We start from the raw sequence: 22619 nt of genomic DNA, 5'->3' as shown, positions 1-22619 counted from the left end.
CATGAGTGCTGCTGGCCTTTCAGCTTCTCTGACAGACACGACCATGTCCCTGCCGATGTCCCGTCATGTTCTCAGGTGGGATGGACATGACAACCCGTCTCTCTTCCTGGGTAAGACCTGTGGGCCCTTGGGCAGAGGTTCTTTCCCAGCCATGTCCCTGCTGCTGGGCTGTCACCTCCAGACACAGAACTGACCCCACTGTCCCCTTCACAGCCAAAGTCTTTCCACTCAATTATGAGTTTCAGAGACTCAACTGACATCATAATCCCACACCCATCCATCCCCCCCTTACGGGCCACAACCTGACTAGATAAAACTATGCTTGTTTTCTCAAACTGATCAAATCTATTTCCTGCTAAAGATCTGAGAGGTGAAGCATTCTTGACAGGAATGTGAAATGTTGAAACCTTTTCTATGTCCTCTCATACCTCTTTCATTTCTTATTGTTTTCCTTCTTCCTGGTTGCTCATGGTGAATTCGCTACCTGAAGTGCAAAGCCAATCCCACACCCAGAGATGAGATCTTATTTATTCCAGAGTTGTGCAAGTCTGGATGCTGGAATGAAACCAGCACAACAGATAGAGAAGGAACATCTGTTATATACAAATCTCATCCCTACATTCAGACCCTCCCGGCAGTCCTAAAGAGCCAAGTGCATACACATTGGCATATTGGTTACATAATCATTTTACCACTACACATGCTTGTTGAGAGAAGGTCCCGGGCTGAGCCTGGGGCTCCCATCCTGGGGATGTGTGTTTTAGTATTATAATGAGTGTAAAAGGAGCAAAGCTCATCTAAAGGATACTTTATGTAACAGTCTTGAAACAGATGTTAAAACAAGACTCAGCTAATTGTGCAGGCTCCAGAGTGTCTGCGCTGCAAGGAGAGTATTCTTTGCAGGTTCTGATTAGGTGTTTTAAACGTCACTTTTATCTTTGTCAGAGCAGCAGACTGACCAAAACTGAGAAGATTTACATATTTTAGGCTAGGTTAGCTTAAGGTAGAATGGTGTTTTTGCTGACTCAGGTTCATGTCATCTCACGTACCTGATATGCATGCTCACTTCTCATCTCTACAATGCAAACATGAACCTCTCACCTACTCATTCAGTGTAATTCCATGAAGGGACAAAGACCTCTGAGCTGGAGTGAGAGGCCAGAGCTGGAAATGGTTGTGAGGGGTCAGTCCATGGTGATTGACCTGGGCCTCCTTCCCTGGGCTGTCCAGTGCACAGGGGCACAGCCCAGCCCCTGCTCTGCTGGTCCTGCAGGTCTCTGGCAGGAGGCCTGGCTGTGAGAGGACACTGCTGTGTGCCAGCCCTGCACACACACACTGTTCAGCTGCACACTGATGTTTCATCTGTGACCATTTACTTGCACATATGTTTGTGAGAAGGTTTGGAAGAAGAGCCAAACTTCCAGGCCCTGCCCATAGGAGATCACCTTTCTATCTGGAAAGGCTGTTGTGAGTCCAGGTCTGTCACAGAAGTGCCCATTGCCTGTCCCTGCCTGCGCTCACAGGACTGACACACAGCAGGACGGTGACCAAGCTGCCAGAGCACTCAGGCCTTGCACCAACACAAGGGATGAGAGGAGAGTGTGGGAGCGGAACCAGAACAGCTCTGGATGACCAAGTGCTGGTGCTCCCTGGCAGGGCTGCCATGACAGACTCTTTTCCCTTCAACCCATTATGGGAACCATCCCTGAAGCTCTAAAAAGTCCTTGCAGGAAGGATATAGTGAAAAACAAGTCACTGAAGAGCCCTTTATTTTGTTTAAAGACAAGGAGAGCACAGCTCCTCATTTAAACAACCAGTGGCTATAAACGAAAAGCAGACAATTAGGAAAGTGGACAACAACATTATCACAATAAAAATCCTACTAACAACAACAGACAATCCAGATGAAAGGCTGGGCCAGTAGTTACATTGAAACAACTATGCAGAAGCAGATGAGCAGTTTATAGATTCAGAAAACCATCCAGTCATCAGTTTCCACAGGGCATCCTTGAGCTCCTGGTTCCTCATGCTGTAGATGAGGGGGTTCACTGCTGGAGGCACCACCGAGTACAGAACAGACACCACCAGGTCCAGGGATGGGGAGGAGATCGAGGGGGGTTTCAGGTAGGCAAACATGACGGTGCTGACAAACAGGGAGACCACGGCCAGGTGAGGGAGGCAGGTGGAAAAGGCTTTGTGCCGTCCCTGCTCAGAGGGGATCCTCAGCACGGCCCTCAAGATCTGCACATAGGACACCACGATGAACACAAAACAAATAAAAGCTAAACAGACACTGACCACAATAAGCCCAAGTTCCCTGAGGTAGGAGTGTGAGCAGGAGAGCTTGAGGATCTGGGGGATTTCACAGAAGAACTGGCCCAGGGCATTGCCCTTGCACAGGGGCAGTGAAAATGTACTGACCGTATGCAGCAGAGCATTGAGAAACCCAGTGGCCCAGGCAGCTGCTGCCATGTGGACACAAGCTCTGCTGCCCAGGAGCGTCCCGTAGTGCAGGGGTTTGCAGATGGCAACGTAGCGGTCATAGGACATGATGGTGAGAAGATAAAACTCTGCTGAAATGAAAAACAAAAACAGAAAGACCTGCACAGCACAACCTGAACAGGAAATGGCTCTGGTGTTCCAGAATGAATTTGCCATGGACTTGGGGACAGTGGTGGAGATGGAGCCCAGGTCGAGGAGGGAGAGGTTGAGCAGGAAGAAGTACATGGGGGTGTGGAGGTGCTGGTCCCAGGCTATGGTGGTGATGATGAGGCCGTTGCCCAGGAGGGCAGCTAGGTAGATGCCCAGGAAGAGCCAGAAGTGCAAGAGCTGCAGCTCCCGTGTGTCTGTGAATGGGAGGAGGAGAAACTGGGTGATGGAGCTGCTGTTGGACATTTGCTTTTCTTGAGCATGGGGCGCTGTCATGAAAAAAAAAAGACAGTGAGAATCCAGGGCAGAGTTCTCTGACAAAAATCAAACCAACTCCCATAGACCCTCCCCTGTCACACACAGACACTCTTTTGTTTTTCTAGGAGTACCTTTTTCAGCACTGTGGCTGCAGCCCTGCTTGGGGCTGGAAAATGTGCAACCAAGAGCAGGGCCTCTGCCCATGGGCTCTGGATAAGTCAGCCCAGCTCTGCAGAAGTGGGGCCACAGGAATGGTGGGGACTGTCCTGGTTCTGCTAACACAGAAGGGCTGTCAGCACTTGCTTTCCCAGTGATAGGGAACAGAGAAGGTGAAGGTAGTTTAGGAGTTCCAGGTTTTTCTACACCTCCCCCATATTCACTGCAGAGTCTTGTTGGGTGTCAGAAATCCTCAGCATTTCTGCTGCACTCAGGGAGAACAGAGCGAGTCCTGTGAGACCAGAGGATGCCTGTGGGTCAGTGCAGAGTGAGGGCAGCTGCTCTGTCCCTCTGTCCTGCTCCAGCTGCCCTGGGCTGGCACATTTCTGAGATGGGGGCTGATCACACTCCCATGTTACCCTGAAAAGCCACCAGGCACTGCTGAGAGCAGAGGAAGCCACCTCAGACCATGACATGTCTCACCCTTTCCTAAGGTCTCAGCACCCAACGTTTGGCCCCGGACACACACAGCTCATTCCCCAGCCCCACAGACTGCATTGCCCACAGCCCACAGGTCAGAGCAAAGCTGGGACACGTGTGCCCATGGACACACCTGCAGGAAAGGACCCACAAGATCAGGCTGTGACTCTGCAGCTGAAACTGCCATCCCCAGAGAGCCTGACAGCAAGAACAAGATCCCAACAGCAGGGACCCAGAGGGGGGAGCAAGAAGGAAAATGCGGTGAGGGTGGGTGTGAGAGAGGCCAGGGCAGAGGCAGCTGGGCACTCAGACAGCGTCACCCTTCCCCAGCTGTGCAGCCACCTCCCAGACACCAACACTGTCGGGCAGCTGCTCTCAGCCCCTGTGCTCTGCAGAGGAACTGGAGCTCTGGCTGCACAGGAGCTGCTTCATGCCTTGGAGCCCCCGGCCCTGAGGGCAGAGGCTTTGCTGGGTGGGACAGGAGGCCAGGGGGCTGCTCACAGGAGGGAACTGCACTGTAGGGGGTCACAGGGACTTTTCTCTGTTCTCCCTCCCATAACAATTCTGGGTTCAGTTTCCTCTCATTTCTGATCATTTCCCTGCTGCCTGGAGATTCTCCCCCTGGGAGGTGTTTCCCTGTCCATGTCTCTTCCCTGTCAGTGCTCACAGACCATTCCACCCTCTGTGCCCCTGGCCCTACAGATCCTGCCTGTTCACAGGGCACTGCCTGCGGGCATCTTCCTGTTTGCAGGCTGGAAATGAGATCACAGATAAAGTGTAAGGTGTCCAGCAAAGGTGATGCTGGTTCTGCATAGGCAAAGGAGAGGCAAGGCATGCCAGGATTCTCTTGAAGACCTACTGCAGTTTATGTGTCTCAAGTATTTGTTTAAAATTAAGAACTGCCTTAATCACCACCTATTCCCCAGAGTAGGAGACTGAAAACACAGCCTCGGGGAGGTTCCCTATCTTTGTAGTACTCTTTGTCTTCTTCTCCTTGAAACCTCCTCTTGTCAATATTCTGGAATGAGTTGGAGCTGTGAGCAGCCCTGACTCATAGAGAACCCAGCAGCAGAAGGACCCTGCCCTGCCGGGGTTCACTCCTTCCCCCCACAGCTTCTCCCCTCAGTGTTGTTGGGCTCTCCTGGGCAGGCTGAGCACTGACCCTGGCAGGCGACAGAGTCCCTGCCCCACCACAGCCCTGGGGTGCAGGGACCCTGCTCTGCAGGACAGCCCTGGGCACCCCTGCGTGCACATTGACATTTTCACCCCACAGCCACCCTGGGGAGAACGCAGCATTCACGTCTTGTCACTGACAGTGCAGAAAGCAATCCCTGCTCTGCAGCACATCCTCCTCGCTGATCAGAGAATCTCTGAGAGCTGTACTTACATCTCTCGCAGGCTCTGCAATGTGACAGCTTTCTGAGATCCTACCATGATTTGCAGATTCAATGCCCTGCAGCCACAGGCTTCATATCTGAGTGGATTTCATTTCCAGTGAACTCTCAGCATCCTCCCAGCCCAGACTGCGTTTCCCTCTCTGTGCCTGGCTCCTGTGCCCTCGGTGCTGCAGGCAGAGCCCTCAGCCCTGCTGCATGTGCAGAGGAGCTGCTCCTGGGCAGAGTTGTCTCTCTGCAGTGCTGCCGCTTGCCATGAGCTCCCTGTGTCGCAGGAGCCCAGCCCAGCTCAGCAGCACAGGAGCAGCCCAAGGCGCTTTAATGACCCCTCTGGGGGGTTTGGGGCTGAGTCCATGGACCTCAGACCCTGCGGGGAAGCTGAAGAAACTTCTCAAGAAGTCAAAGTCAGATGCAAACTCCAAAGTTTTCTGTAATATAAACGGGTCCCACTGAGGGACACAACTGAAGAACTGATCCCAGAGTTTGGTTAGAGCAGAAAACTGGAGGCAGTGATGACAGGTCAGGAAAAACAATGTAAAGGACTCTCTGATGCTGAGTAAACCTGGATGTGTTTCATTAACCAAAGGACTAAGCCCTGACCCCCAACCCTGAGGAGTCAGATCCTGTCCCTCCCATGCTGCCCAGCGCCTTTCCTTGGACAGTGTGATGTGGGGCTGTGCAAGGCCAAAGGCAGGACTATGGTCCCACACCTCCCAGGTTCCTGGCTGGGGACAAGGAGGGTTTTGGAGCTCATTGACAACATCTTCCTGACACGGGTGACTGAGGAGCCAGTGAGGTGGGGTGCCCTGTGGGACTTCACACTTACAAACCAGAAAGACTTGGTCAGGATGGAACAGTCAGGGATGGGAAAGTGGAGCTGAGGCTCCTGGGAGATGAGAACAAGGCCAAGAGCAGGATTTCAGAAGAGCAAGCACTGGCCTGCTGAGGGACCAGCTCGAGTCCTGTGGGATATGACCTTGGTGTCTGCAGAGGTTTTCTCTCACATCTCCTCCCTCCTCTCTCCCACCTGCTGTTGTGCAGCGTTTTTTACCCTTTCTCAAATACAATATCCCAGAGGTGCTGCCAGCATCACTGTGTGGCTCAGATTTGGCAAGGAGTGGGTCCATCTTGGAGCAGCTGAAATCGGCTCTGTCTGACGTTGGTCAAACTCCTGTTGTCTTCTCAGAGAGGTGACAACTGTAGCACACCCACAATCACCCCCAGTTCCAAGACTTTGCCATGTAAACACAGTACAGGGTGACAACATGTTTTGTGCTACAAATCACTTGATCATGGAGAAGAAATGGATCTTCTGTCAGCAACTCGAGCAAATCACCAGTGAATGAGTACGTTCCTATGGGGAACTGTAATTGCCCTGACATTCACTGGCCAGGCAAAGCTGCAGCTGCCAACAGTCCAAAGAATCTTGGGCCAACTGCTTAACACGTCTGCCTGATGGGCCAACAAGGGTGATGCTCATCTGGATCTGGAACTGGAAAACAAGGAAGAGCTGGTGAGGGATGTGAACATCAGTGTCCACCTTGGGTGTCATGAGCAGGACACAGAGGGGTCCCAGGCACCAGAGGGGAGGGAGGAAGGCCAGCAGCAGAGCACAGGCTGGTGGAATCCAGAGAAGAAGACTTTGACTTACTGGGGGATAGTGGGCAAAGTGGTGACATGGAAGTGGATCTGAAGGGTGAAGGAGCTCAGGAAATCTGATAATCCTTAAAGGACAGGCTGCTCCAAGCACAAGAATGATCTCTCCAAGTACCCATGAACCGAAGCATTTATCTCATGAGGCTGCTTGTCTGACCTGATGGAGCTGCAGGGCAAAAAGGGAGCACACAGGAGGTGGGAGCAGGGGAAGCTGCAAAGGAGGAATTTAGAAACCTTGGCCATGGATGTGGAGATGATGCCAAAGCTTCTCTGGACTTGATACCTGCACGGGAAGGGCAGCAAGATGAGCTGACAGAGCTTAACGTGCAGTAAGAGAATAGACAGGGTGAACGTGGGCCTGCTGCTGAACTTCATAAGAGTAGAATCAGACAGGACTGAGGTTCTTCATGGTTTCGTTGCCTCCATCTTCACCAGCAAGGTCTCCTGGGACTTTGTTCCTGAAGGCAGGAGTCTGGAGAACACCCAGCAGTGGATGGGGCTCAAGTCAGGGGTGACCTGAGCAAACTCAGACACCGTTACAGAACAGGAGATGGGTCACTTGACCGGCTCCCTGAACACAAGTATTGCTGTGCTGTGGCACCTGAGATTGCCAGGAACGCCCACCTCTTGGTCCAGAGGAGTGTGACTCCTCTTGAGGTGTCCTGGCCTGTCTCCTCGCTCATATGGTGATTTAGTTACTCATTTTTCTGACATATTCAGTCTCTACTAGGAGACACTCCACATCAATGTGAACGGGAGGCTGCTGATTCCACCTGTTCTGGAAAGAGAGGGAAAGGCGAGCAGGGAAGGAAATAGAAGAAATTTGGCTTTATTGCTATTTATTTTAGAAATGGTCTCTGTTTGGCTATTCCTGAAGTCTCTCTAGTCATCCACACCAAACTTGCAGTCTTTAGGAAAATGATGCACAGAGCCTTGGCTTGTAAGAGCATTTTCGATGTTCATGAGCCCTCTGGTGCCATTATCCTGAACTGCAGATGCTGAAAGAATGAACAAACCTCTAATGAAGTGAAAGGCAGAAGCAAACCCTAGGTTTCTGAGGGTGTTTGGGACCCCATGAAGGGCCATCGCTTACACAGCTGTGAAGGAAACAACCAGTGCAGGTCCCTGTCCCTGGAGGCTGGTGAAGGAAAGACTTGGAGACACTGGTTACAGGTGGTGAAGGGGATGTGGAGGTGGCTCTGATGCCATGTCAGCCCTTCATGTCTGTTTATCATCAGGATGACTGAGCCCTAACCCCAGGACCAGGCAAAGGAGACCCCTTCTCTCTTACATTTCTCAGGCTCTGCCTGTGGTCACTGGGAGGGTATTTGTGTTTTGGGGGTGCGTTTGGTGCCAAGTGCTGTTGCTTTAACCACAGGGCTCTGGTTTTCTGAGGATTTGGCAATGCCTGTGAGGTCCTCAAAACTCATTCACCTTCTTTCAAACACCTGGCAATGGTCACAAATCACCTGAGCTGTCCCAGTCCCAAATTTGCTCAAATCCTCAATTTGGATCCATGCCCCAGCATTGAAATGCACACGTTCCTTCTGCTGCTGCCCTAAAATAAAAAAGAAAAATCAGCTTATTCCACATTAGCATGACCAGCCCATGCTCTTCAGGTCCTCTTCTTGCCTTTAACGCAGTTTCTGCTACGCATAGACCACTGTCTTCCTGCACTCCCATGTGTCTCACAAACCTTTCACTCTTCTTGTTCTGTAATGGGCCAGCACTCCAGGAGGTTGGTGCTTCCTCCAGGTTCATGGATGATTCCTGAGGACCATCCAAGTGTCGGCAGTGTCAGAGAGGAGCAGAGCAGGGTCAGCTCATGGGCCATGACTGAGCACAGCCACCCCAGCAGCAGCCATTCCCCATCTCCCAGGCACAGCCATGCCCACAGCATGCAAATGGCACTGTCATATATGATTAGTCTGAAGGAACCCTACCCCCAAAAATCCTCCTCCTATTCCCCCTCCACCCACAAACATCAGCCACATTCCACTTGTGGCTCAGACATGGTTGTGAGGATTTGCTGAAGTCATCAGCCATCACCCTTTTCTACCCCACATCCCCTGACCCTCTCCCACACCACACATGGCCAGTCACTGCTTCTCAGGGGTTCTCACTCTTCAATAGAGGCCTCGAGCATGGTTCTTGGTGCTCCCTGGTGCTTGTTATAATCCTCCTCGCTCCCTCCAGAGCTCATGGTGAGATTTCTTGCTCATGACAGGCCCTTTGTAACTATCTCTTATGAAATGGCCATCTTTTTGTGATCATCTGTGCAGGTGTTACCACAGAAAAGCATCCAATATATAAAAATCTGATACCAAGTGAAATGCAATAAAACCTGACTGAGCCAGCCCTGTAGCTGTATCTTTCCAGCAAGGAGTTTCTCCTGAGAAAGGGATTCAGCCTCTGTCATTCTCTGGAGAGGCACATGAGCAGAGTCCATTCACCTGGGGACACAAAGGGCGACTTTTGCAAGACCACACTTTATCAGAACCACCTAGATATATCCCTATGGATGACCCCATCAAACCTTAGAGTGCAGCAAAGATTGGAGCTGCGAGCTCTCTTCATCTGCCCTGTGTGACACATGTAAAATAAACTAACCCCATCAAAACATTGCTTTTGATTCTCTTCACAACCTGAAGCACCATAAGGGTCAGATTTTGAGCCAGGATTCCCAACGAGGACTCACACATCCTGCTCTTCAAGTTTAGGTGTTCACTGTAATCTCAGCAGACATGTCACGCTGATATCTGGGGTCAAGGTGCTGGTCAAGTGTCTCATCTCCATTTCTGTAACGGTGGCTTTTCAGCCTGGCTGATGTGCAGACTCTGTACATGGATGCTGACACCTCTTGAACAACCTGCTCTGAAAGGATGAACAAGGTGGGCAGTTCTTTCCAGAAGGGTATTAGGACAGCAGAAAAGAAGACCCTGGTTGGGGCAAATGAAAAGGGATGCAAAAGATGTGGTCAGGGCTATTTGGGGGCACTTGTAAAGCAGCCCTGCACATCATGTGAATTATTCTTGTAGTCAGAGAGAACCTGAGAATTTTCTCTGAATTGAAAACCTGAAAGGTGATGAAAGGACAGCATCTTTCAGGCTCAAAGGGACCTCAGGAGGTGTCTTGACCAACCTCCTGCTCACAGCAGGGTCAGACCAGATTACTCAGGGCTTGATCCAGACACATCTTGGTCACTTTCTGGGACAGAGTGAGTGCGCACTCCTGGGAAACAGCTTCCACTGCTTGACTGTCCTCATGACTGGAAAGTTTCTCCCTTTCTACAGCACCTTTCCAAGCCCAACCGTCCAGATTGGTTTTACCCATCCATTTGCACACTGACAAAGATCATAATATCCTACCTTGGACACAATAATATTGTGGGGAATGGTGCTAAATGCCTTGCTGACTTCCAGGTAACAGATCATCAATGTTTTCCCCACGTCCACCACCCTGTCCTTTCCTCACAGAAAGCAAAGAGGATGGACAGGCACAACCTGCCCTGGGTAAACCCCGTCACCTTCTCTTCCAGACACCCGGAAATGGGGTCCCAGTGGACATGCTCTGGGGCACAGCCCTTGGTTCCCCTGCTCACCCACTGGCCACTTTTGAAAAGTGCACACACAGTGTGAGAGCTGCCAGTGGTCAGGGAGTCCCCCCAGTCTCCATGAGCTTTCCAAGATGGTGGAGAGTGGCCTCACTGTGACACGGTCCTGCTGTCCCAGCTCCTGGGATGCTGCCCCTGCTGTCCCATAGACTGGAAAGGATTGTGTTAGTTCCAGTGACCCCTGACTTGATCCACATCCACTGCTGGTTGTTCTGCCTCCAGTCACAGAGGCCTGGGAGACCTTGCTGGTGAAGAGGAAGGACAAGAGGACACAGGGATTCTCACCTTTTTCCCTTATTAAATTCGTCAGTAGCTACAAAGTGTCTTTGTTTCTCCTTTAACTGTTCCTGCAGTAGTACCAGCTCATTATGGGCCCTTGAATTGCCTTACAGGTCTGGGCTGAGTTCTGATCTGGGCTGTTGCTGTGCTTGGAGGCTGCTGTCCTTGCAGACAAGATGAACTCACTTCTGCCACCCTGCCTGGCAGTTTATTCCATCCGTGTCACAGGTCTGTCTGCAGCACTGACAGCTCCAGCTCCCCCAGTCAGGTCCCTGGCTGAGGACGTTTCCTCACATCTGGGCTGAACCACCCCAGCTGTGGCACCAGCCCAGCTCTGACCTGCCACAAGGAAACCTGGTATCAAGTGTCCAAGAGCCCATGTGTGCAAAGGCTTTGAATCAGAGCACAGACATGACATGGCCAAAGACTGATGAATGTCTCTCTAGACCTAGGAGTATAAAACCAGAATATAATGCCCAGATTCCTTCAACTGAAAATATTCCTCCCAGAGCATGGAGAAGTTTTGCTCTAACATTCCTGCTGTCCTGTCTAATGATGGGACAAGAAAATTTGATTCTCATACTAATTCATTATTTAATACAAAGAACACAATGATGTGTCTCTGAAGAGGAGAGAGAATCAACATCACTGATTACTTCAGGTTGTTTGAAAGGATGTGCCCCTGGAGCCCCAGGGACACCTGGAGGAGCCCAGAGGGGACAGAGAAAGGGACATCATGGGCTGCTCCTGTGCTGCTGAGCTGGGCTGGGCTCCTGGGACACAGGGAGCTCATGGAAGAAGCAGCACGGCAGAGAGACAGCTCTGCCCAGGAGCAGCTCCTCTGCAAAGCGCAGCAGGGCTGAGGGCTCTGCCTGCAGCACCAACGGCACAGGAGCCAGGCACAGAGAGGGAAAGGCAATGTGGGGGGAGGATTGCTGTGAGTTCACAAGGAGAGAATTCTTCACATACAGTAAGTCTGTGGCTGCACGTTATTGCATTTGTAGATTATGGTGGAATTTCCTAATGCTGGTACATTAAACGAGATACGTAAGTAAAAATATTAGAGACATTCTTCTATAGATAAGGAGGACCTGCAGCAGAGCAGGGATTTCCTCCTTAAATCATCAGAGCAGTAACACATGGCAGCTGCCTCCTGCTGAGGATGACTCCAGGTGTGAGAAGCTGTTTGCACAGGCAGGGGTGCCCAGGGCTGTCCTGCAGAGCAGGGTCCCTGCACCCCAGGGCTGTGGTGGGGCAGGGACTCTGTCGCCTGCCAGGGTCAACGCTCAGCCTGCCCGGGACATCCCAACAACACAGAGTGGAGAAGCTGTCGGGGGAAGGAGCAAGATCTGGTAGGGCAGGGTCGTGCTGTGGAGAGGGTGCTGTGTGGGTCAGCACTGCTCACAGCTCCAGATTTTTCCAAGCATTTTTCCCAGCAGATGCCTCAAGCAGAAGATCAATGCAAGAATTACCAAACAGATAAGGAGCTTTCCTGGGCCTGTCTTTTCAGTTTCCTCTCCCAAGGGATGGGGAGTGCAGGAAAGGATAAAATGAAAATGACCTCTCATGCTTAAACAAGTCACTGAGACTCCTGAACTGCAACTCTGAGTGATCAGTACATCTGCCAGAAAGCCCATGACATCCCTTCACCACCCCTCTGCCTGTGCACAGCACCTGCATCACCTTGGCTGGACCCGTCAGCCTTAGTCTGACCTGTCCTGTTTTCCAGCCTGCAGACAGGAAGATGCCCCCAGGCAGTGACCTGCAAACAGGCAGGATCTGTAGGGCCAGGGGGAGGGCACAGAGGGTGGGATGGTCTGTGAGCACTGACAGGGAAGAGACATGGACAGGGAAACACCTCCCAGGGGAGAATCTCCGGGCAGCAGGGAAATGATCAGAAATGAGAGGAAACCAAACCCGGAATTGTTATGGGAGGGAGAACAGAGAAAAGTCCCTGTGACCCTCTGCAGTGCAGTTCCCTCCTGTGAGCAGCCCCCTGGCCTCCTGTCCCACCCAGCAAAGCCTCTGCCCTCAGGGCCGGGGGCTCCAAGGCATGAAGCAGCTCCTGTGCAGCCAGAGCTCCAGTTCCTCTGCAGAGCACAGGGGCTGAGAGCAGCTGCCCGACAGTGTTGGTGTCTGGGAGGTGGCTGCACAGCTGGGGAAGGGTGACGCTGTCTGAGTGCCCGGCTGCCTCTGCCCTGGCCTCTCTCACACCCACCCTCACCGCATTTTCCTTCTTGCTCCCCTGCTCTGGGTCACTGCTGTTGGGATCTTGTTCTTGCTGTCAGGCTCTCTGGGGATGGCAGTTTCAGCTGCAGAGTCACAGCCTGATCTTGTGGGTCCTTTCCTGCAGGTGTGTCCATGGGCACACGTGTCCCAGCTTTGCTCTGACCCGTGGGGTGTGGGCAATGCAGTCTGTGGGGCTGGGGAATGAGCTGTGTGTGTCCTGGGCTAAACATTGGGTGCTGAGTCCTTAGCAAAGAGTGATACATGTCATGGTCTGAGGTGGATCCCTCTGCTCTCAGCAGTGCCTGGTGGCTTTTCAGGGTAACATGGGAGTGTGATCAGTCCCCATCTCAGAAAGGTGCCAGCCCAGGGCAGCTGGAGCAAGAGAGAGGGACAGAGCAGCTGCCCTCACTCTGCACTGACCCACAGGCATCCTCTGGTCTCTCAGGACTCGCTCTGTTCTCCCTGAGTGCAGCACAAATGCTGAGGGTTTCTGACACCCAAAAACACTCCACGGGGTGGGAGGGGAGAAGGAGCTGTAGAAACACCAAACCTCTCAAACTCAGTTTCTCAGGCCTTGGGGTACAGATGCTGACAGTCCCTCCTGCACCAGGAGCGGTTCCAGCTGACAAAGCTGAACCCCAGGACGGGCCCCTGCCCACCCAATCACACAGGGTCAGGCTGACTCCTCAGGAGCCTCATCCTGGACTGTGGGATGCCCAGAACAGCCCTCCCAAGACAGTTTGACAAAGCCTTTTTTCTCCACCATCCCCACATCCCTGATCAATCCCTTCATGTACAGCTCAAGGACCAGAAAGGTTGGGCGCAAGTGGAGCTTGGAGAAAAACGGTCAGGAAAGCTTTGAGGTGCACAGAGAGCCCATCAACATGTTGGCAAGCTGGTCTCTCTGAACAAGCCCAGAAGACCAGCACAGCATTTGCTGTGTCCCAGAAACTCGCCTGGAACGTTGGGATATGGAGAAAAGGTTTGGTCTGGGAAGGGACAGACAGGGGCTGATGGAACTGGCTGGTGTGACTGTGAGACATCTCTCCAACACCTCAGAAAAGTCCTGGCTCTCAGGGAGGCTGCATGGTCCTCTGAGAAAGAAAATATCAAAAATGACTTATCATGGAATCATAGAATAATTGTGGTTGGAAGAGACCCTTAAGATCATCGAGTGCAACCATAACCTAAATCTGGCACTAAACCATGTCCCTAAGAGCCCCATCTATCTGTGTTTTAAACACCTTCAGTGATGGGGACTCAACCTCACTGGGCAGTTTGTTCCGTTGCTTCAAAACCCTTTCCCCCAATAATTTTTTCCTAATATCCAATCTAAACCTTCCCATGTGCAACTTGAGGCTATTTCCTCTTGTCCTATCACTTGCTACTTGGGAGAAGAGACCAACACCCTCCATGATAAAACCTCCTTTCAGGCAGCTGTAGAGAGTAATAAGGTCTCTCCTCAGCCTCCTGTTCTCAAGGCTGAACAGCCCCAGCTCCCTCAACCGCTCCTTGTAAGACTGGTGCTCCAGACCCTTCACCAGCCTTGTCACCCTCCTCTGAACTCTCTCCAGCACCTCAATGTCTTCCTTGCCATGAGGGGCCTAAAACTGACCCCAGGATTGAAGGTGCAGCCTCACCAGTGCCCAGTACAAAGGGGTAATCACTTCTCTAGTCCTGCTAAAGCTCTGATTGAATCAAGGCTTGAACACCTTGGTGTGACCCAGTTGGTGACAGGCTGGACTGCAGACTCCTGAGGTCCCTTCAACCTCAGTTTTCTCATGATCCCATTGTGATGTCGGGCTCTGTTTCAGACTGGAGCAGAGCAGGCGATGATGGGGCAGGATCCACCTGTGCTGTAGGTGACCATGTAAACCAACATCTCAGCCAGTGAACCAGCCAACACCTCAGTGTGACTTGCCCTGGGCAAAGTGTGAGGAGTCCTGGGCAGGGAAGGTTCAGAGGGCAGGGGCGCTGTGCAAGACACAACATGATCTTGGCTTCATGCCTGCAGGCCCATCAGATGTCAGTTGATGTCAATGAATATTAAAATAAGAACTGAAGGCAAAGATCCAAAGCAAAGGAAGGTGTCAACGTTCTTTTTCTTTCTTCTTTCTTCTTTCTTTCTTTCTTTCTTTCCTTCTTTCTTTCCTTCCTTCTTTCCTTCCTTCCTTCCTTCCTTCCTTCCTTCCTTCCTTCCTTCCTTCCTTCCTTCCTTCCTTCCTTCCTTCCTTCCTTCCTTCCTTCCTTCCTTCCTTCCTTTCTTCTTTCCTTCCTTCCTTCCTTCCTTCCTTCCTTCCTTCCTTCCTTCCTTCCTTCCTGCTTTCCTTCTTGCTTTCCCTCTTGCTTTCCCTCTTGCTTTCCTTCTTTCTTTATATTTATTAATGTATGTATTTATGTATTATGTATTTATTTATGTATTTATGTATTTATGTATTTATGTATTTATTTACTTATTTACTTATTTACTTATTTACTTATTTATTTACCTATTTATTTACTTACTTACCTACTTAGATAGTTAGTTAGTTAGTTAGTTAGTTAGTTAGTTAGTTAGTTAGTTAGTTAGTTAGTTATTTCAAAGTCTTTGTGGGGGAGTCTCTTTTCATTGAAAAGAAAAGAGTTTTCCAGAACTGGGCATGGATTTAGGACACAAATGTCTTCAGCTCCAGGGACACAAACACCTGGCCAGTGTAGATGCCCCGGGAACCCCTGCCCAGGCTCTACCTGCACTGCAAGGTGCTCTGGTCTCCCCAGGTCCTGTGTGATAGATGCCAATCCCAGGCCAGCACCTCAGGTACAATGGGGGTCCTAAAATGGCACTGGCTGTTTATGGTGAGACAGCTGATGACTGATGTCTGTCTGGAAGTGTACTAAGGATAGGAGACGAAATACTGGTCTTCCCCTGTACTTCTATTACCGACACTCTAGTATTTCAACTCCCTCATCATTCAGGAGTTCCCACGTCTCCTGATTAAATGTCCCTGTCAAAGGACAACTTTCCAGCACTGTCTGGACTTTTGCCCTTCCCAGTGCTCTCAGGTTTCTCCTCCATTTGCTCTTTGGTCATTCAGTGGCCTCTCAACTGTCTGGTTTCTGCTTTGAGCTTCAGGGAGTTACAAACTTGCCCCATTCTTCAGAGATCTAATTAACATGGCAGTCAACACGTTCATTGTGTTTATTTCTATCCTCTCCTATCTCTCTGCCTAAACCAGTTCTTGTGTGGCTGTCCCTTGTGGATGCTGGACCTCATCAGATCCAGCATACACACACAGCTGAGGAAAGTTTTTTACTGTTTATTAAACTGTGCAGTGTTTCCACAGGAGAGCAGGTGGAGCTGGTGCACAGGAGCTGCAGCATCTCCTGCAGAGCTCAGTGGAGAAGTCTGACGTAGGAAAAGTGATGCAAGTCTCTGGTGGCCAATGAGGGAACCAGCAGACTGGGGGTGGGGGTGAGGAGTGAGGTTGTCCATACAGTGTCCAGCCTCAAGGGACTGTTCTCCTGCCCGTCCAGATGTCTCCAAGAGACCCTCGGGATCAATGTCCAGTGTAGAATGCTGCTGTCACTTCTTCTATACACTGGAAAACGATAGAAAATACCCTGGAAATTAAAAAACCCTCCTTTATGAAATCTTCTTTGAGATCTTCATCAGTAAGTGTCCTATTGAAACCTCTCCAGTTAGTTCTACAAGTCTGGAAGATTTGAAGAAAATTAGGGAAAAAAACATCGCTTGTTAGGGCTTTCTGTGTTTTAATGAGCCCCGTGGTGTATTTGGTGCTGAATCCATGAACCTCAGATATCAAGGACACACTGAAGAGTCTGCTGAAGAAGTCCAAGTCAGAAGCAAACTCCAAAGTACCTTGAAGCATTAATGGGCCCCACTGAGGGCTGTTACTGACAAAGCCCCCCAGGGACTCGTTAAAGCAGATAATTGGAGGCTGTGATTGCATCAGGCAAAGGCAAAGTGCAGCAGCTCTGATGCTGAGAAAGCCCTTGGTTTGTTTGATGAAGGACAATGGCCAAGCCTTGAGCCCCTGCCCGTAGGAAGGGAGATCCTGTCCCTCACGTGTGGCTCAGGGCTCTTCCTGGGGCTGTGGGGAGTGCGATGCCCAGTGCAGGACAATGGTGTGACACTCCCTGGGGGTGCAAGGAGTCAATGGGGTGCCATGGCCATGACAACCATGTGTCTCCTCTTAGGCCTCGCTGGCAGGGACATCAGCCATAGCCAAGGGGACAAAGACCTTGGCTCTTTCAGGGGCATCCAGCCTTGCCAGCGCCCTAGGCCATGTCCACCACAGTCCATCCTGCACTGTCCCAGGCCTGTGGCTGTTTCCCCACAGGCTGCAGACACCCCGTGCGCTTCCCCACCTTGTTCTCAGCCCAGTGTGTCCCCACCTGTGCTGCTGTCTCTCCATCCTCACCAGCTGTTTCTGGAAACACAAAGCCATGCCTGATCCAGAGTCCCTCTGAATGACCACAGCACTGCGCTCAGAATGACATTTCTTTATCCTGAGCTCCACTCTGGACCTCCAGAGCTGCAGTTTCTGATGGCTTTCCTTTCTCATGCTGTTTCCCACTACAAAAAAAAAAAAAAAAAAAAAAAAGTGCCATCATCTTGGAAAGTGATTTTCAAGAGTTCTTGAGCCACTACCATCCTTCCCTGTCAATGTTCTACCCCAACCAGCAACTAAGACCACAATAACTGCTCTCACGTACTCCCCCAACCTATTAAGTGCGATATGGAAGATAACCGAAGGGAATGGAGAAACCCATGGGTTCAGAAATAGCATTTTAATAAGACAATAAAAATAGTATAATATACTACTACTACTATGTATATAATTAAATGAAATGAAATTTAAAAATTAAAATGAAATATAAAAAATCAAACTAAATTAAATTAAGAAAATATACTCAGTGCAATCCCTCATGTAACTCCTGTCACATGGAACAGCCAGTCCTGGAGAAAGGAGCACCTTGGTCCCAAACAACCAATCCCAGCAAGACAGAGCAAAAAGGCCCAAGGGCCAACTGCAAAATGGCAGAAGAGCAAAAAACTCACTCAAAACTCCCAACAGAATGGAACTTTCAAACTAAACTAACCAAAGTACCTGGCAAATCTGAACTAAGGGAAGTAACCAGCCAGAAATGTCAGCTCCAGCTTTATACTGAGTATGACACTAATTGTAGGTGTGGGAATATAAGGGAAGATTGGCAAGAAGGAGATTTGTAAATACACTTAAGTGACTGTACCGAGTTTAGAAAACACAAATCACACTAATTTAGGTTTAGCCTTCTGTGCTTCACAAGTTGAACCTCTGTCTTTATAGAACATAGACTTGTGAAATCTTAAAGGCACCTCCTCAAACATCCTTGAAATTCCTGCTCCACTCAATGACAAGAAGATGTGCCAGGGGAGGGTCAGGTTGGACATGAGGAAAAGGTTCTTCCCCCAGAGGTGCTGGACACTGAACAGGCTCCCCAGGGAGGTGTCACGGCCCCAACCTGACAGTGATCAAGAAGAGACTGGACACCGTTCTCAGACACACGGGGTGACCTGTGGGGTGTCCTGTGCAGGGACAGGAGTTGGATTTGATGATCCTTGTGGGTCCTTCCAACTCAGGACATTCTATGATTCTGTGAAACACTAGGTCAAAAGTCCATGTTTTCATTGTACAGATGAGATGTAAACACATGGCTCAGGGCTCTTCCTGGGACCGTGGGATGTGGGTGTGCAAGGCCCAGGAAAGGACAACACTGGGACAACAACTTCCAGCTTCCCCATGGCGCTGCAAGGAGGCAACGAGGCCCCAGTGCCATGAGGACATCATGTCTTCTCCTGGGCCTCAGTGGCAGAGACAACTGCCATGGTCAAGGAGACAGAGACCTGGGTTCTCTGGGTCCCTTCCAGCCTTACAGCGCCCTTTGTCATCTCCACCACAGGCTGTTCTACACGGTCCTACCCCTGCCCCTCTTTCCCTGCAGGCTGCAGACACCCATCTCGCTTCCCCACCTGCTCTCACCCCAGCATTTCTGCACCTTCACTGCTGTGTCTGCACCCTCACTGGCTGCTCTTTGGAACACAAACCATGGACTGATCCAGCTCCCTCTGGGTCACCTCTTGCACCACAGCACTGCCCTTCCAGTGACATTTCTTACTCCTGATAAACAGTCTCCACTTTCCAATCTGCACTTGGTGGCTTTGTTTTTTTTTTTTCTCTGCTGCTTTTTCCCACTACTTTGGAAGCTTTACCGCCTCAGAAACTGCCCATCATGCAGAGATCCCAACCTGTTATTCTCCATGTGGTCTTGCACTTGACCAGAGAGAAGTAACCTCACCATGATCTCCTAAATCCCATAAGTGCTGCTGGCCTTTCAGCTTCTCTGATACATATGACCATGTCCCTGCTGCTGTCCCGTCATGTTCTCAGGTGGGATGAATGTGACAACCTGTCTCCAAGGGCTCTTCCTGGGTAGGATCTGTCATACTTAGGCTGAGGTTCTTTCCCAGCCATGTCCCTGCTGCTGGGCTGTCACCTCCAGAGACAGAACTGGCCTCACTGTCCCCTTCACAGCCACATGATTCTGACTGGATTATGAGTGTCTGAGACACAACTGACCTCATAATACCACACCCATCCATCCCCCTCCTTAGCACCCAGGGCCTGACCAAGACTGAACCATGCTCTACATAGTCCTACACCTGCCCCTCTTTTCCTACAGGCTGTAGATACCCATCTCACTTCCTTGCCTTGCTTGAAGAGAGTCCTTGTCTCACTCATCTTGTCTCACTTTCCTGCTCAAGGCTGGGTGAACACTGTCCTGTTCAAGGCCTTGACCCATCTTTGCATCACCGTCAAAAGAGTTAAAATCGCATTCTACAGGAGGACATGTCCAATCCCTTCCCAGGGACAGAGAAAGGCTGACCAGGCTCCCAATGCCTTTGCTTGCCTTTCTTGAATATGGTTTTGATTTCTGCCTTTTCCAAGGAGCCCAGAACCTCCTTAATTACCCTGTTTCTTATGAGAGCACAATCCAGAATCCCAGGCAAGGGTGAAAGAGCAGACTGGAGCCCTGGCAATGATCCTGTCCAAGGCAGCTGAGATCAGTCTCACTGGGGCAGTGGGGTTTGTTCCTGGAGTCACACACAGAAATGTCAGGTTCTGTCAGGCATCCATGTTTGAGCCGGCCTCGTGGACTCCTTCTGTACCCAGGGATGTTCAGAGACAGAGTCTGTCCCTTTTACGCATAGAGGCTGTAGTCTCAGTTTCTCTCTGGCCTCCTGTTGCCACTCCCAAAGGATGGGAGGCACCTCAGCTTTGTGGTGTGTCACCTGCTCTGCACTCATCTGAGATGTCCCATGTCATGAGAAATGGACACGGGGATCACAGTTGGAGGATGCACAACCCAGTGTTGCATTCAGGTGGTTTCCCATAGGATGTTTCTGCCAACATGAAGTGACCTCGAGACATTGTCTGTCCCACTGAACTCTCTTCATGGAAATATCAGGAATAGCTGATGCTGTTTATGCTCACTTGGGCTCATCTCACCTCACATACATGATGTGCGTGCTCACATCTCATTTGTACGATGCAAACATGGATTGCTGATCTGCTCATTCAGTGTGCCTCCATGGAAGGAAGAGCAACCTCTGTGAGCTGGGGAGAGAGGCCAGAGCTAGAAATGGTGGTTGTGAGGGGCCAGTCCATGACAATGCCCTGGGGCAGCTTCTGTGGGGTGTCCAGTGCACAGGGGCACAGCCCAGCCCCTGCTCTGCTGGTCCTGCAGGTCTCTGGCAGGAGCCTGGCTGTGAGAGGACACTGCTGTGTGCCAGCCCTGCACACACACACTGTTCAGCTGTACACTGGTGTTTAATCTGTGGTCACTTTTCTGGGCACGTTCTTGAGAGCATCTTTGTAAGAAGAGCTAAACCTTCACACCCTGCCCTGATGAGATCACCTTTCTATCTGGAAAGGCTGTTGTGAGTCCAGCTCTGTGACACAAGCACCCATTGCCTGTCCCTGCCTGCGCTCACAGGACTGACACACAGCAGGACGGTGACCAAGCTGCCAGAGCACTCAGGCCTTGCACCAACACCAGGGATGAGAAGGAGAGTGTGGGAGTGGAACCAGAACAGCTCTGGAAGAACAAGCGCTGGTGCTCCCTGTCAGAGCTGCATTGCTGGACTTTTTTCCCTTCCATCCATGCACACAGGAACTGTCCTTGCAGCTCTAGAAAGGTTTTGTTGAAAGGATGTCAACTAAAAAATTTGGTGAAGGACCCTTTATTTTCCTTAAACACAGAGAGCACAATTCCTCACTGACACAGACACTCGGTGAGAAAAGAAAAGCAGGCAGTGAATTACAAAGGGAATTAAAATATTATCATAATAACAAAACCACAACTAGAGACAGAAAAAACTGCACACATAATGATCCTGCAAGGAGTTAGATTGTAACTCTTATATAGAAGACAGAGACAGTTTATAGCTTCAGAAGAAATCCAGTCATTTGTTTCCAGAGGGCATCCTTGAGCTCCTGGTTCCTCATGCTGTAGATGAGGGGGTTCACTGCTGGAGGCACCACTGAGTACAGAACAGACACCACCAGGTCCAGGGATGGAGAAGAGATGGAGGGGGGCTTCAGGTAGGCAGACATGGCAGTGCTGACAAACAGGGAGACCACGGCCAGGTGAGGGAGGCAGGTGGAAAAGGCTTTGTGCCGTCCCTGCTCAGAGGGGATCCTCAGCACGGCCCTGAAGATCTGCACATAGGAGAAAAGAATGAAAACAAAACACATAAAAGATAAACAGGCACTGACCACCATAAGCCCAAGTTCCCTGAGGTAGGAGTGTGAGCAGGAGAGCTTTAGGATCTGGGGGATTTCACAGAAGAACTGGCCCAGGGCATTGCCCTTGCACAGGGGCAGTGAAAATGTATTGGCCGTGTGCAGCAGAGCATTGAGCAACCCAGTGGCCCAGGCAGCTGCTGCCATGTGGACACAAGCTCTGCTGCCCAGGAGGGTCCCGTAGTGCAGGGGTTTGCAGATGGCAACGTCGCGGTCGTAGGACATGATAGTGAGGAGATAAAACTCTGCTGAAGCTAAAAAGAAAAATAGAAAGAGTTGTGTAGCACATCCTGCATAGGAAATGACCCTGGTATCCCACAGAGAGTTGGCCATGGACTTGGGGACAGTGGTGGAGATGCAGCCCAGGTCGAGGAGGGCGAGGTTGAGCAGGAAGAAGTACATGGGGGTGTGGAGGTGCTGGTCCCAGGCTATGGTGGTGATGATGAGGCCGTTGCCCAGGAGGGCAGCCAGGTAGATGCCCAGGAAGAGCCAGAAGTGCAAGAGCTGCAGCTCCCGTGTGTCTGTGAATGGCAGGAGGAGGAACTGGGTGATGGAGCTGCTGTTGGACATTTGCTGCCTGTGGGCATGAGGACCTGTGCAAGGAGGAAAGACAGTTACATGTTAGGAGTGACGTCTCTGAGGAAAGTAAACAGGCTGTTTCTCATGAAAAACCCCCTCCCTGATGGAAGGGAGGTTTCCGCTCATTCTCTCTTTCTACTAAGTTTGAATAACAGTTCATCACAGCTTAAAATGCAGCTTGGGCATCTAGATACCATGAACACACCTCTGGGTCAAGACCCCCTGTGTTGGTGTCAGAACAAAAACTGACCCACACTCCCACCCCAACCCCAGAGAGCAAGAGCACCAGGGACAGGTGGAGAAACAGGGAAGGACACTGCAGTGCTACCAGAAAATAAAGCAAGGACAGAAAGGCAGACGGGCATGCTGTGGAACCTTCTCCTGACCCGGCTGTGCTGCTGCCACTCACATAATGACACTGGAGAGCAAGTACTTTTAGCACCTTTTTTGTGTACCACGTTGCAGTAACCCTTCACATGG

At 50.8% G+C, this 22619-nt stretch overlaps 1 protein-coding gene across 1 annotated transcript; it reads right to left on the bottom strand.

Moving 5' to 3' along the window:
• Positions 1–1938: 1938 nt before the first annotated feature.
• LOC309451813 (olfactory receptor 14A16-like) lies at positions 1939–22130 on the bottom strand (the record flags this gene model as incomplete). Its single annotated transcript, XM_082076509.1, has 2 exons — positions 1939–2615; positions 21848–22130. 2 exons carry the CDS (start codon positions 22128–22130, stop codon positions 1939–1941), a joined length of 960 nt encoding a protein of 319 aa, XP_081932635.1.
• Positions 22131–22619: the final 489 nt, after the last annotated feature.

Source organism: Streptopelia decaocto (genome assembly GCF_964273445.1).
Source record: "Streptopelia decaocto genome assembly, contig: HAP1_SCAFFOLD_110, whole genome shotgun sequence".
Classification (NCBI taxonomy): Eukaryota; Metazoa; Chordata; class Aves; order Columbiformes; family Columbidae; genus Streptopelia; species Streptopelia decaocto.
Note: the sequence above shows the minus strand (reverse complement) of the source record. Positions and strands in the feature narration are given on the sequence as shown.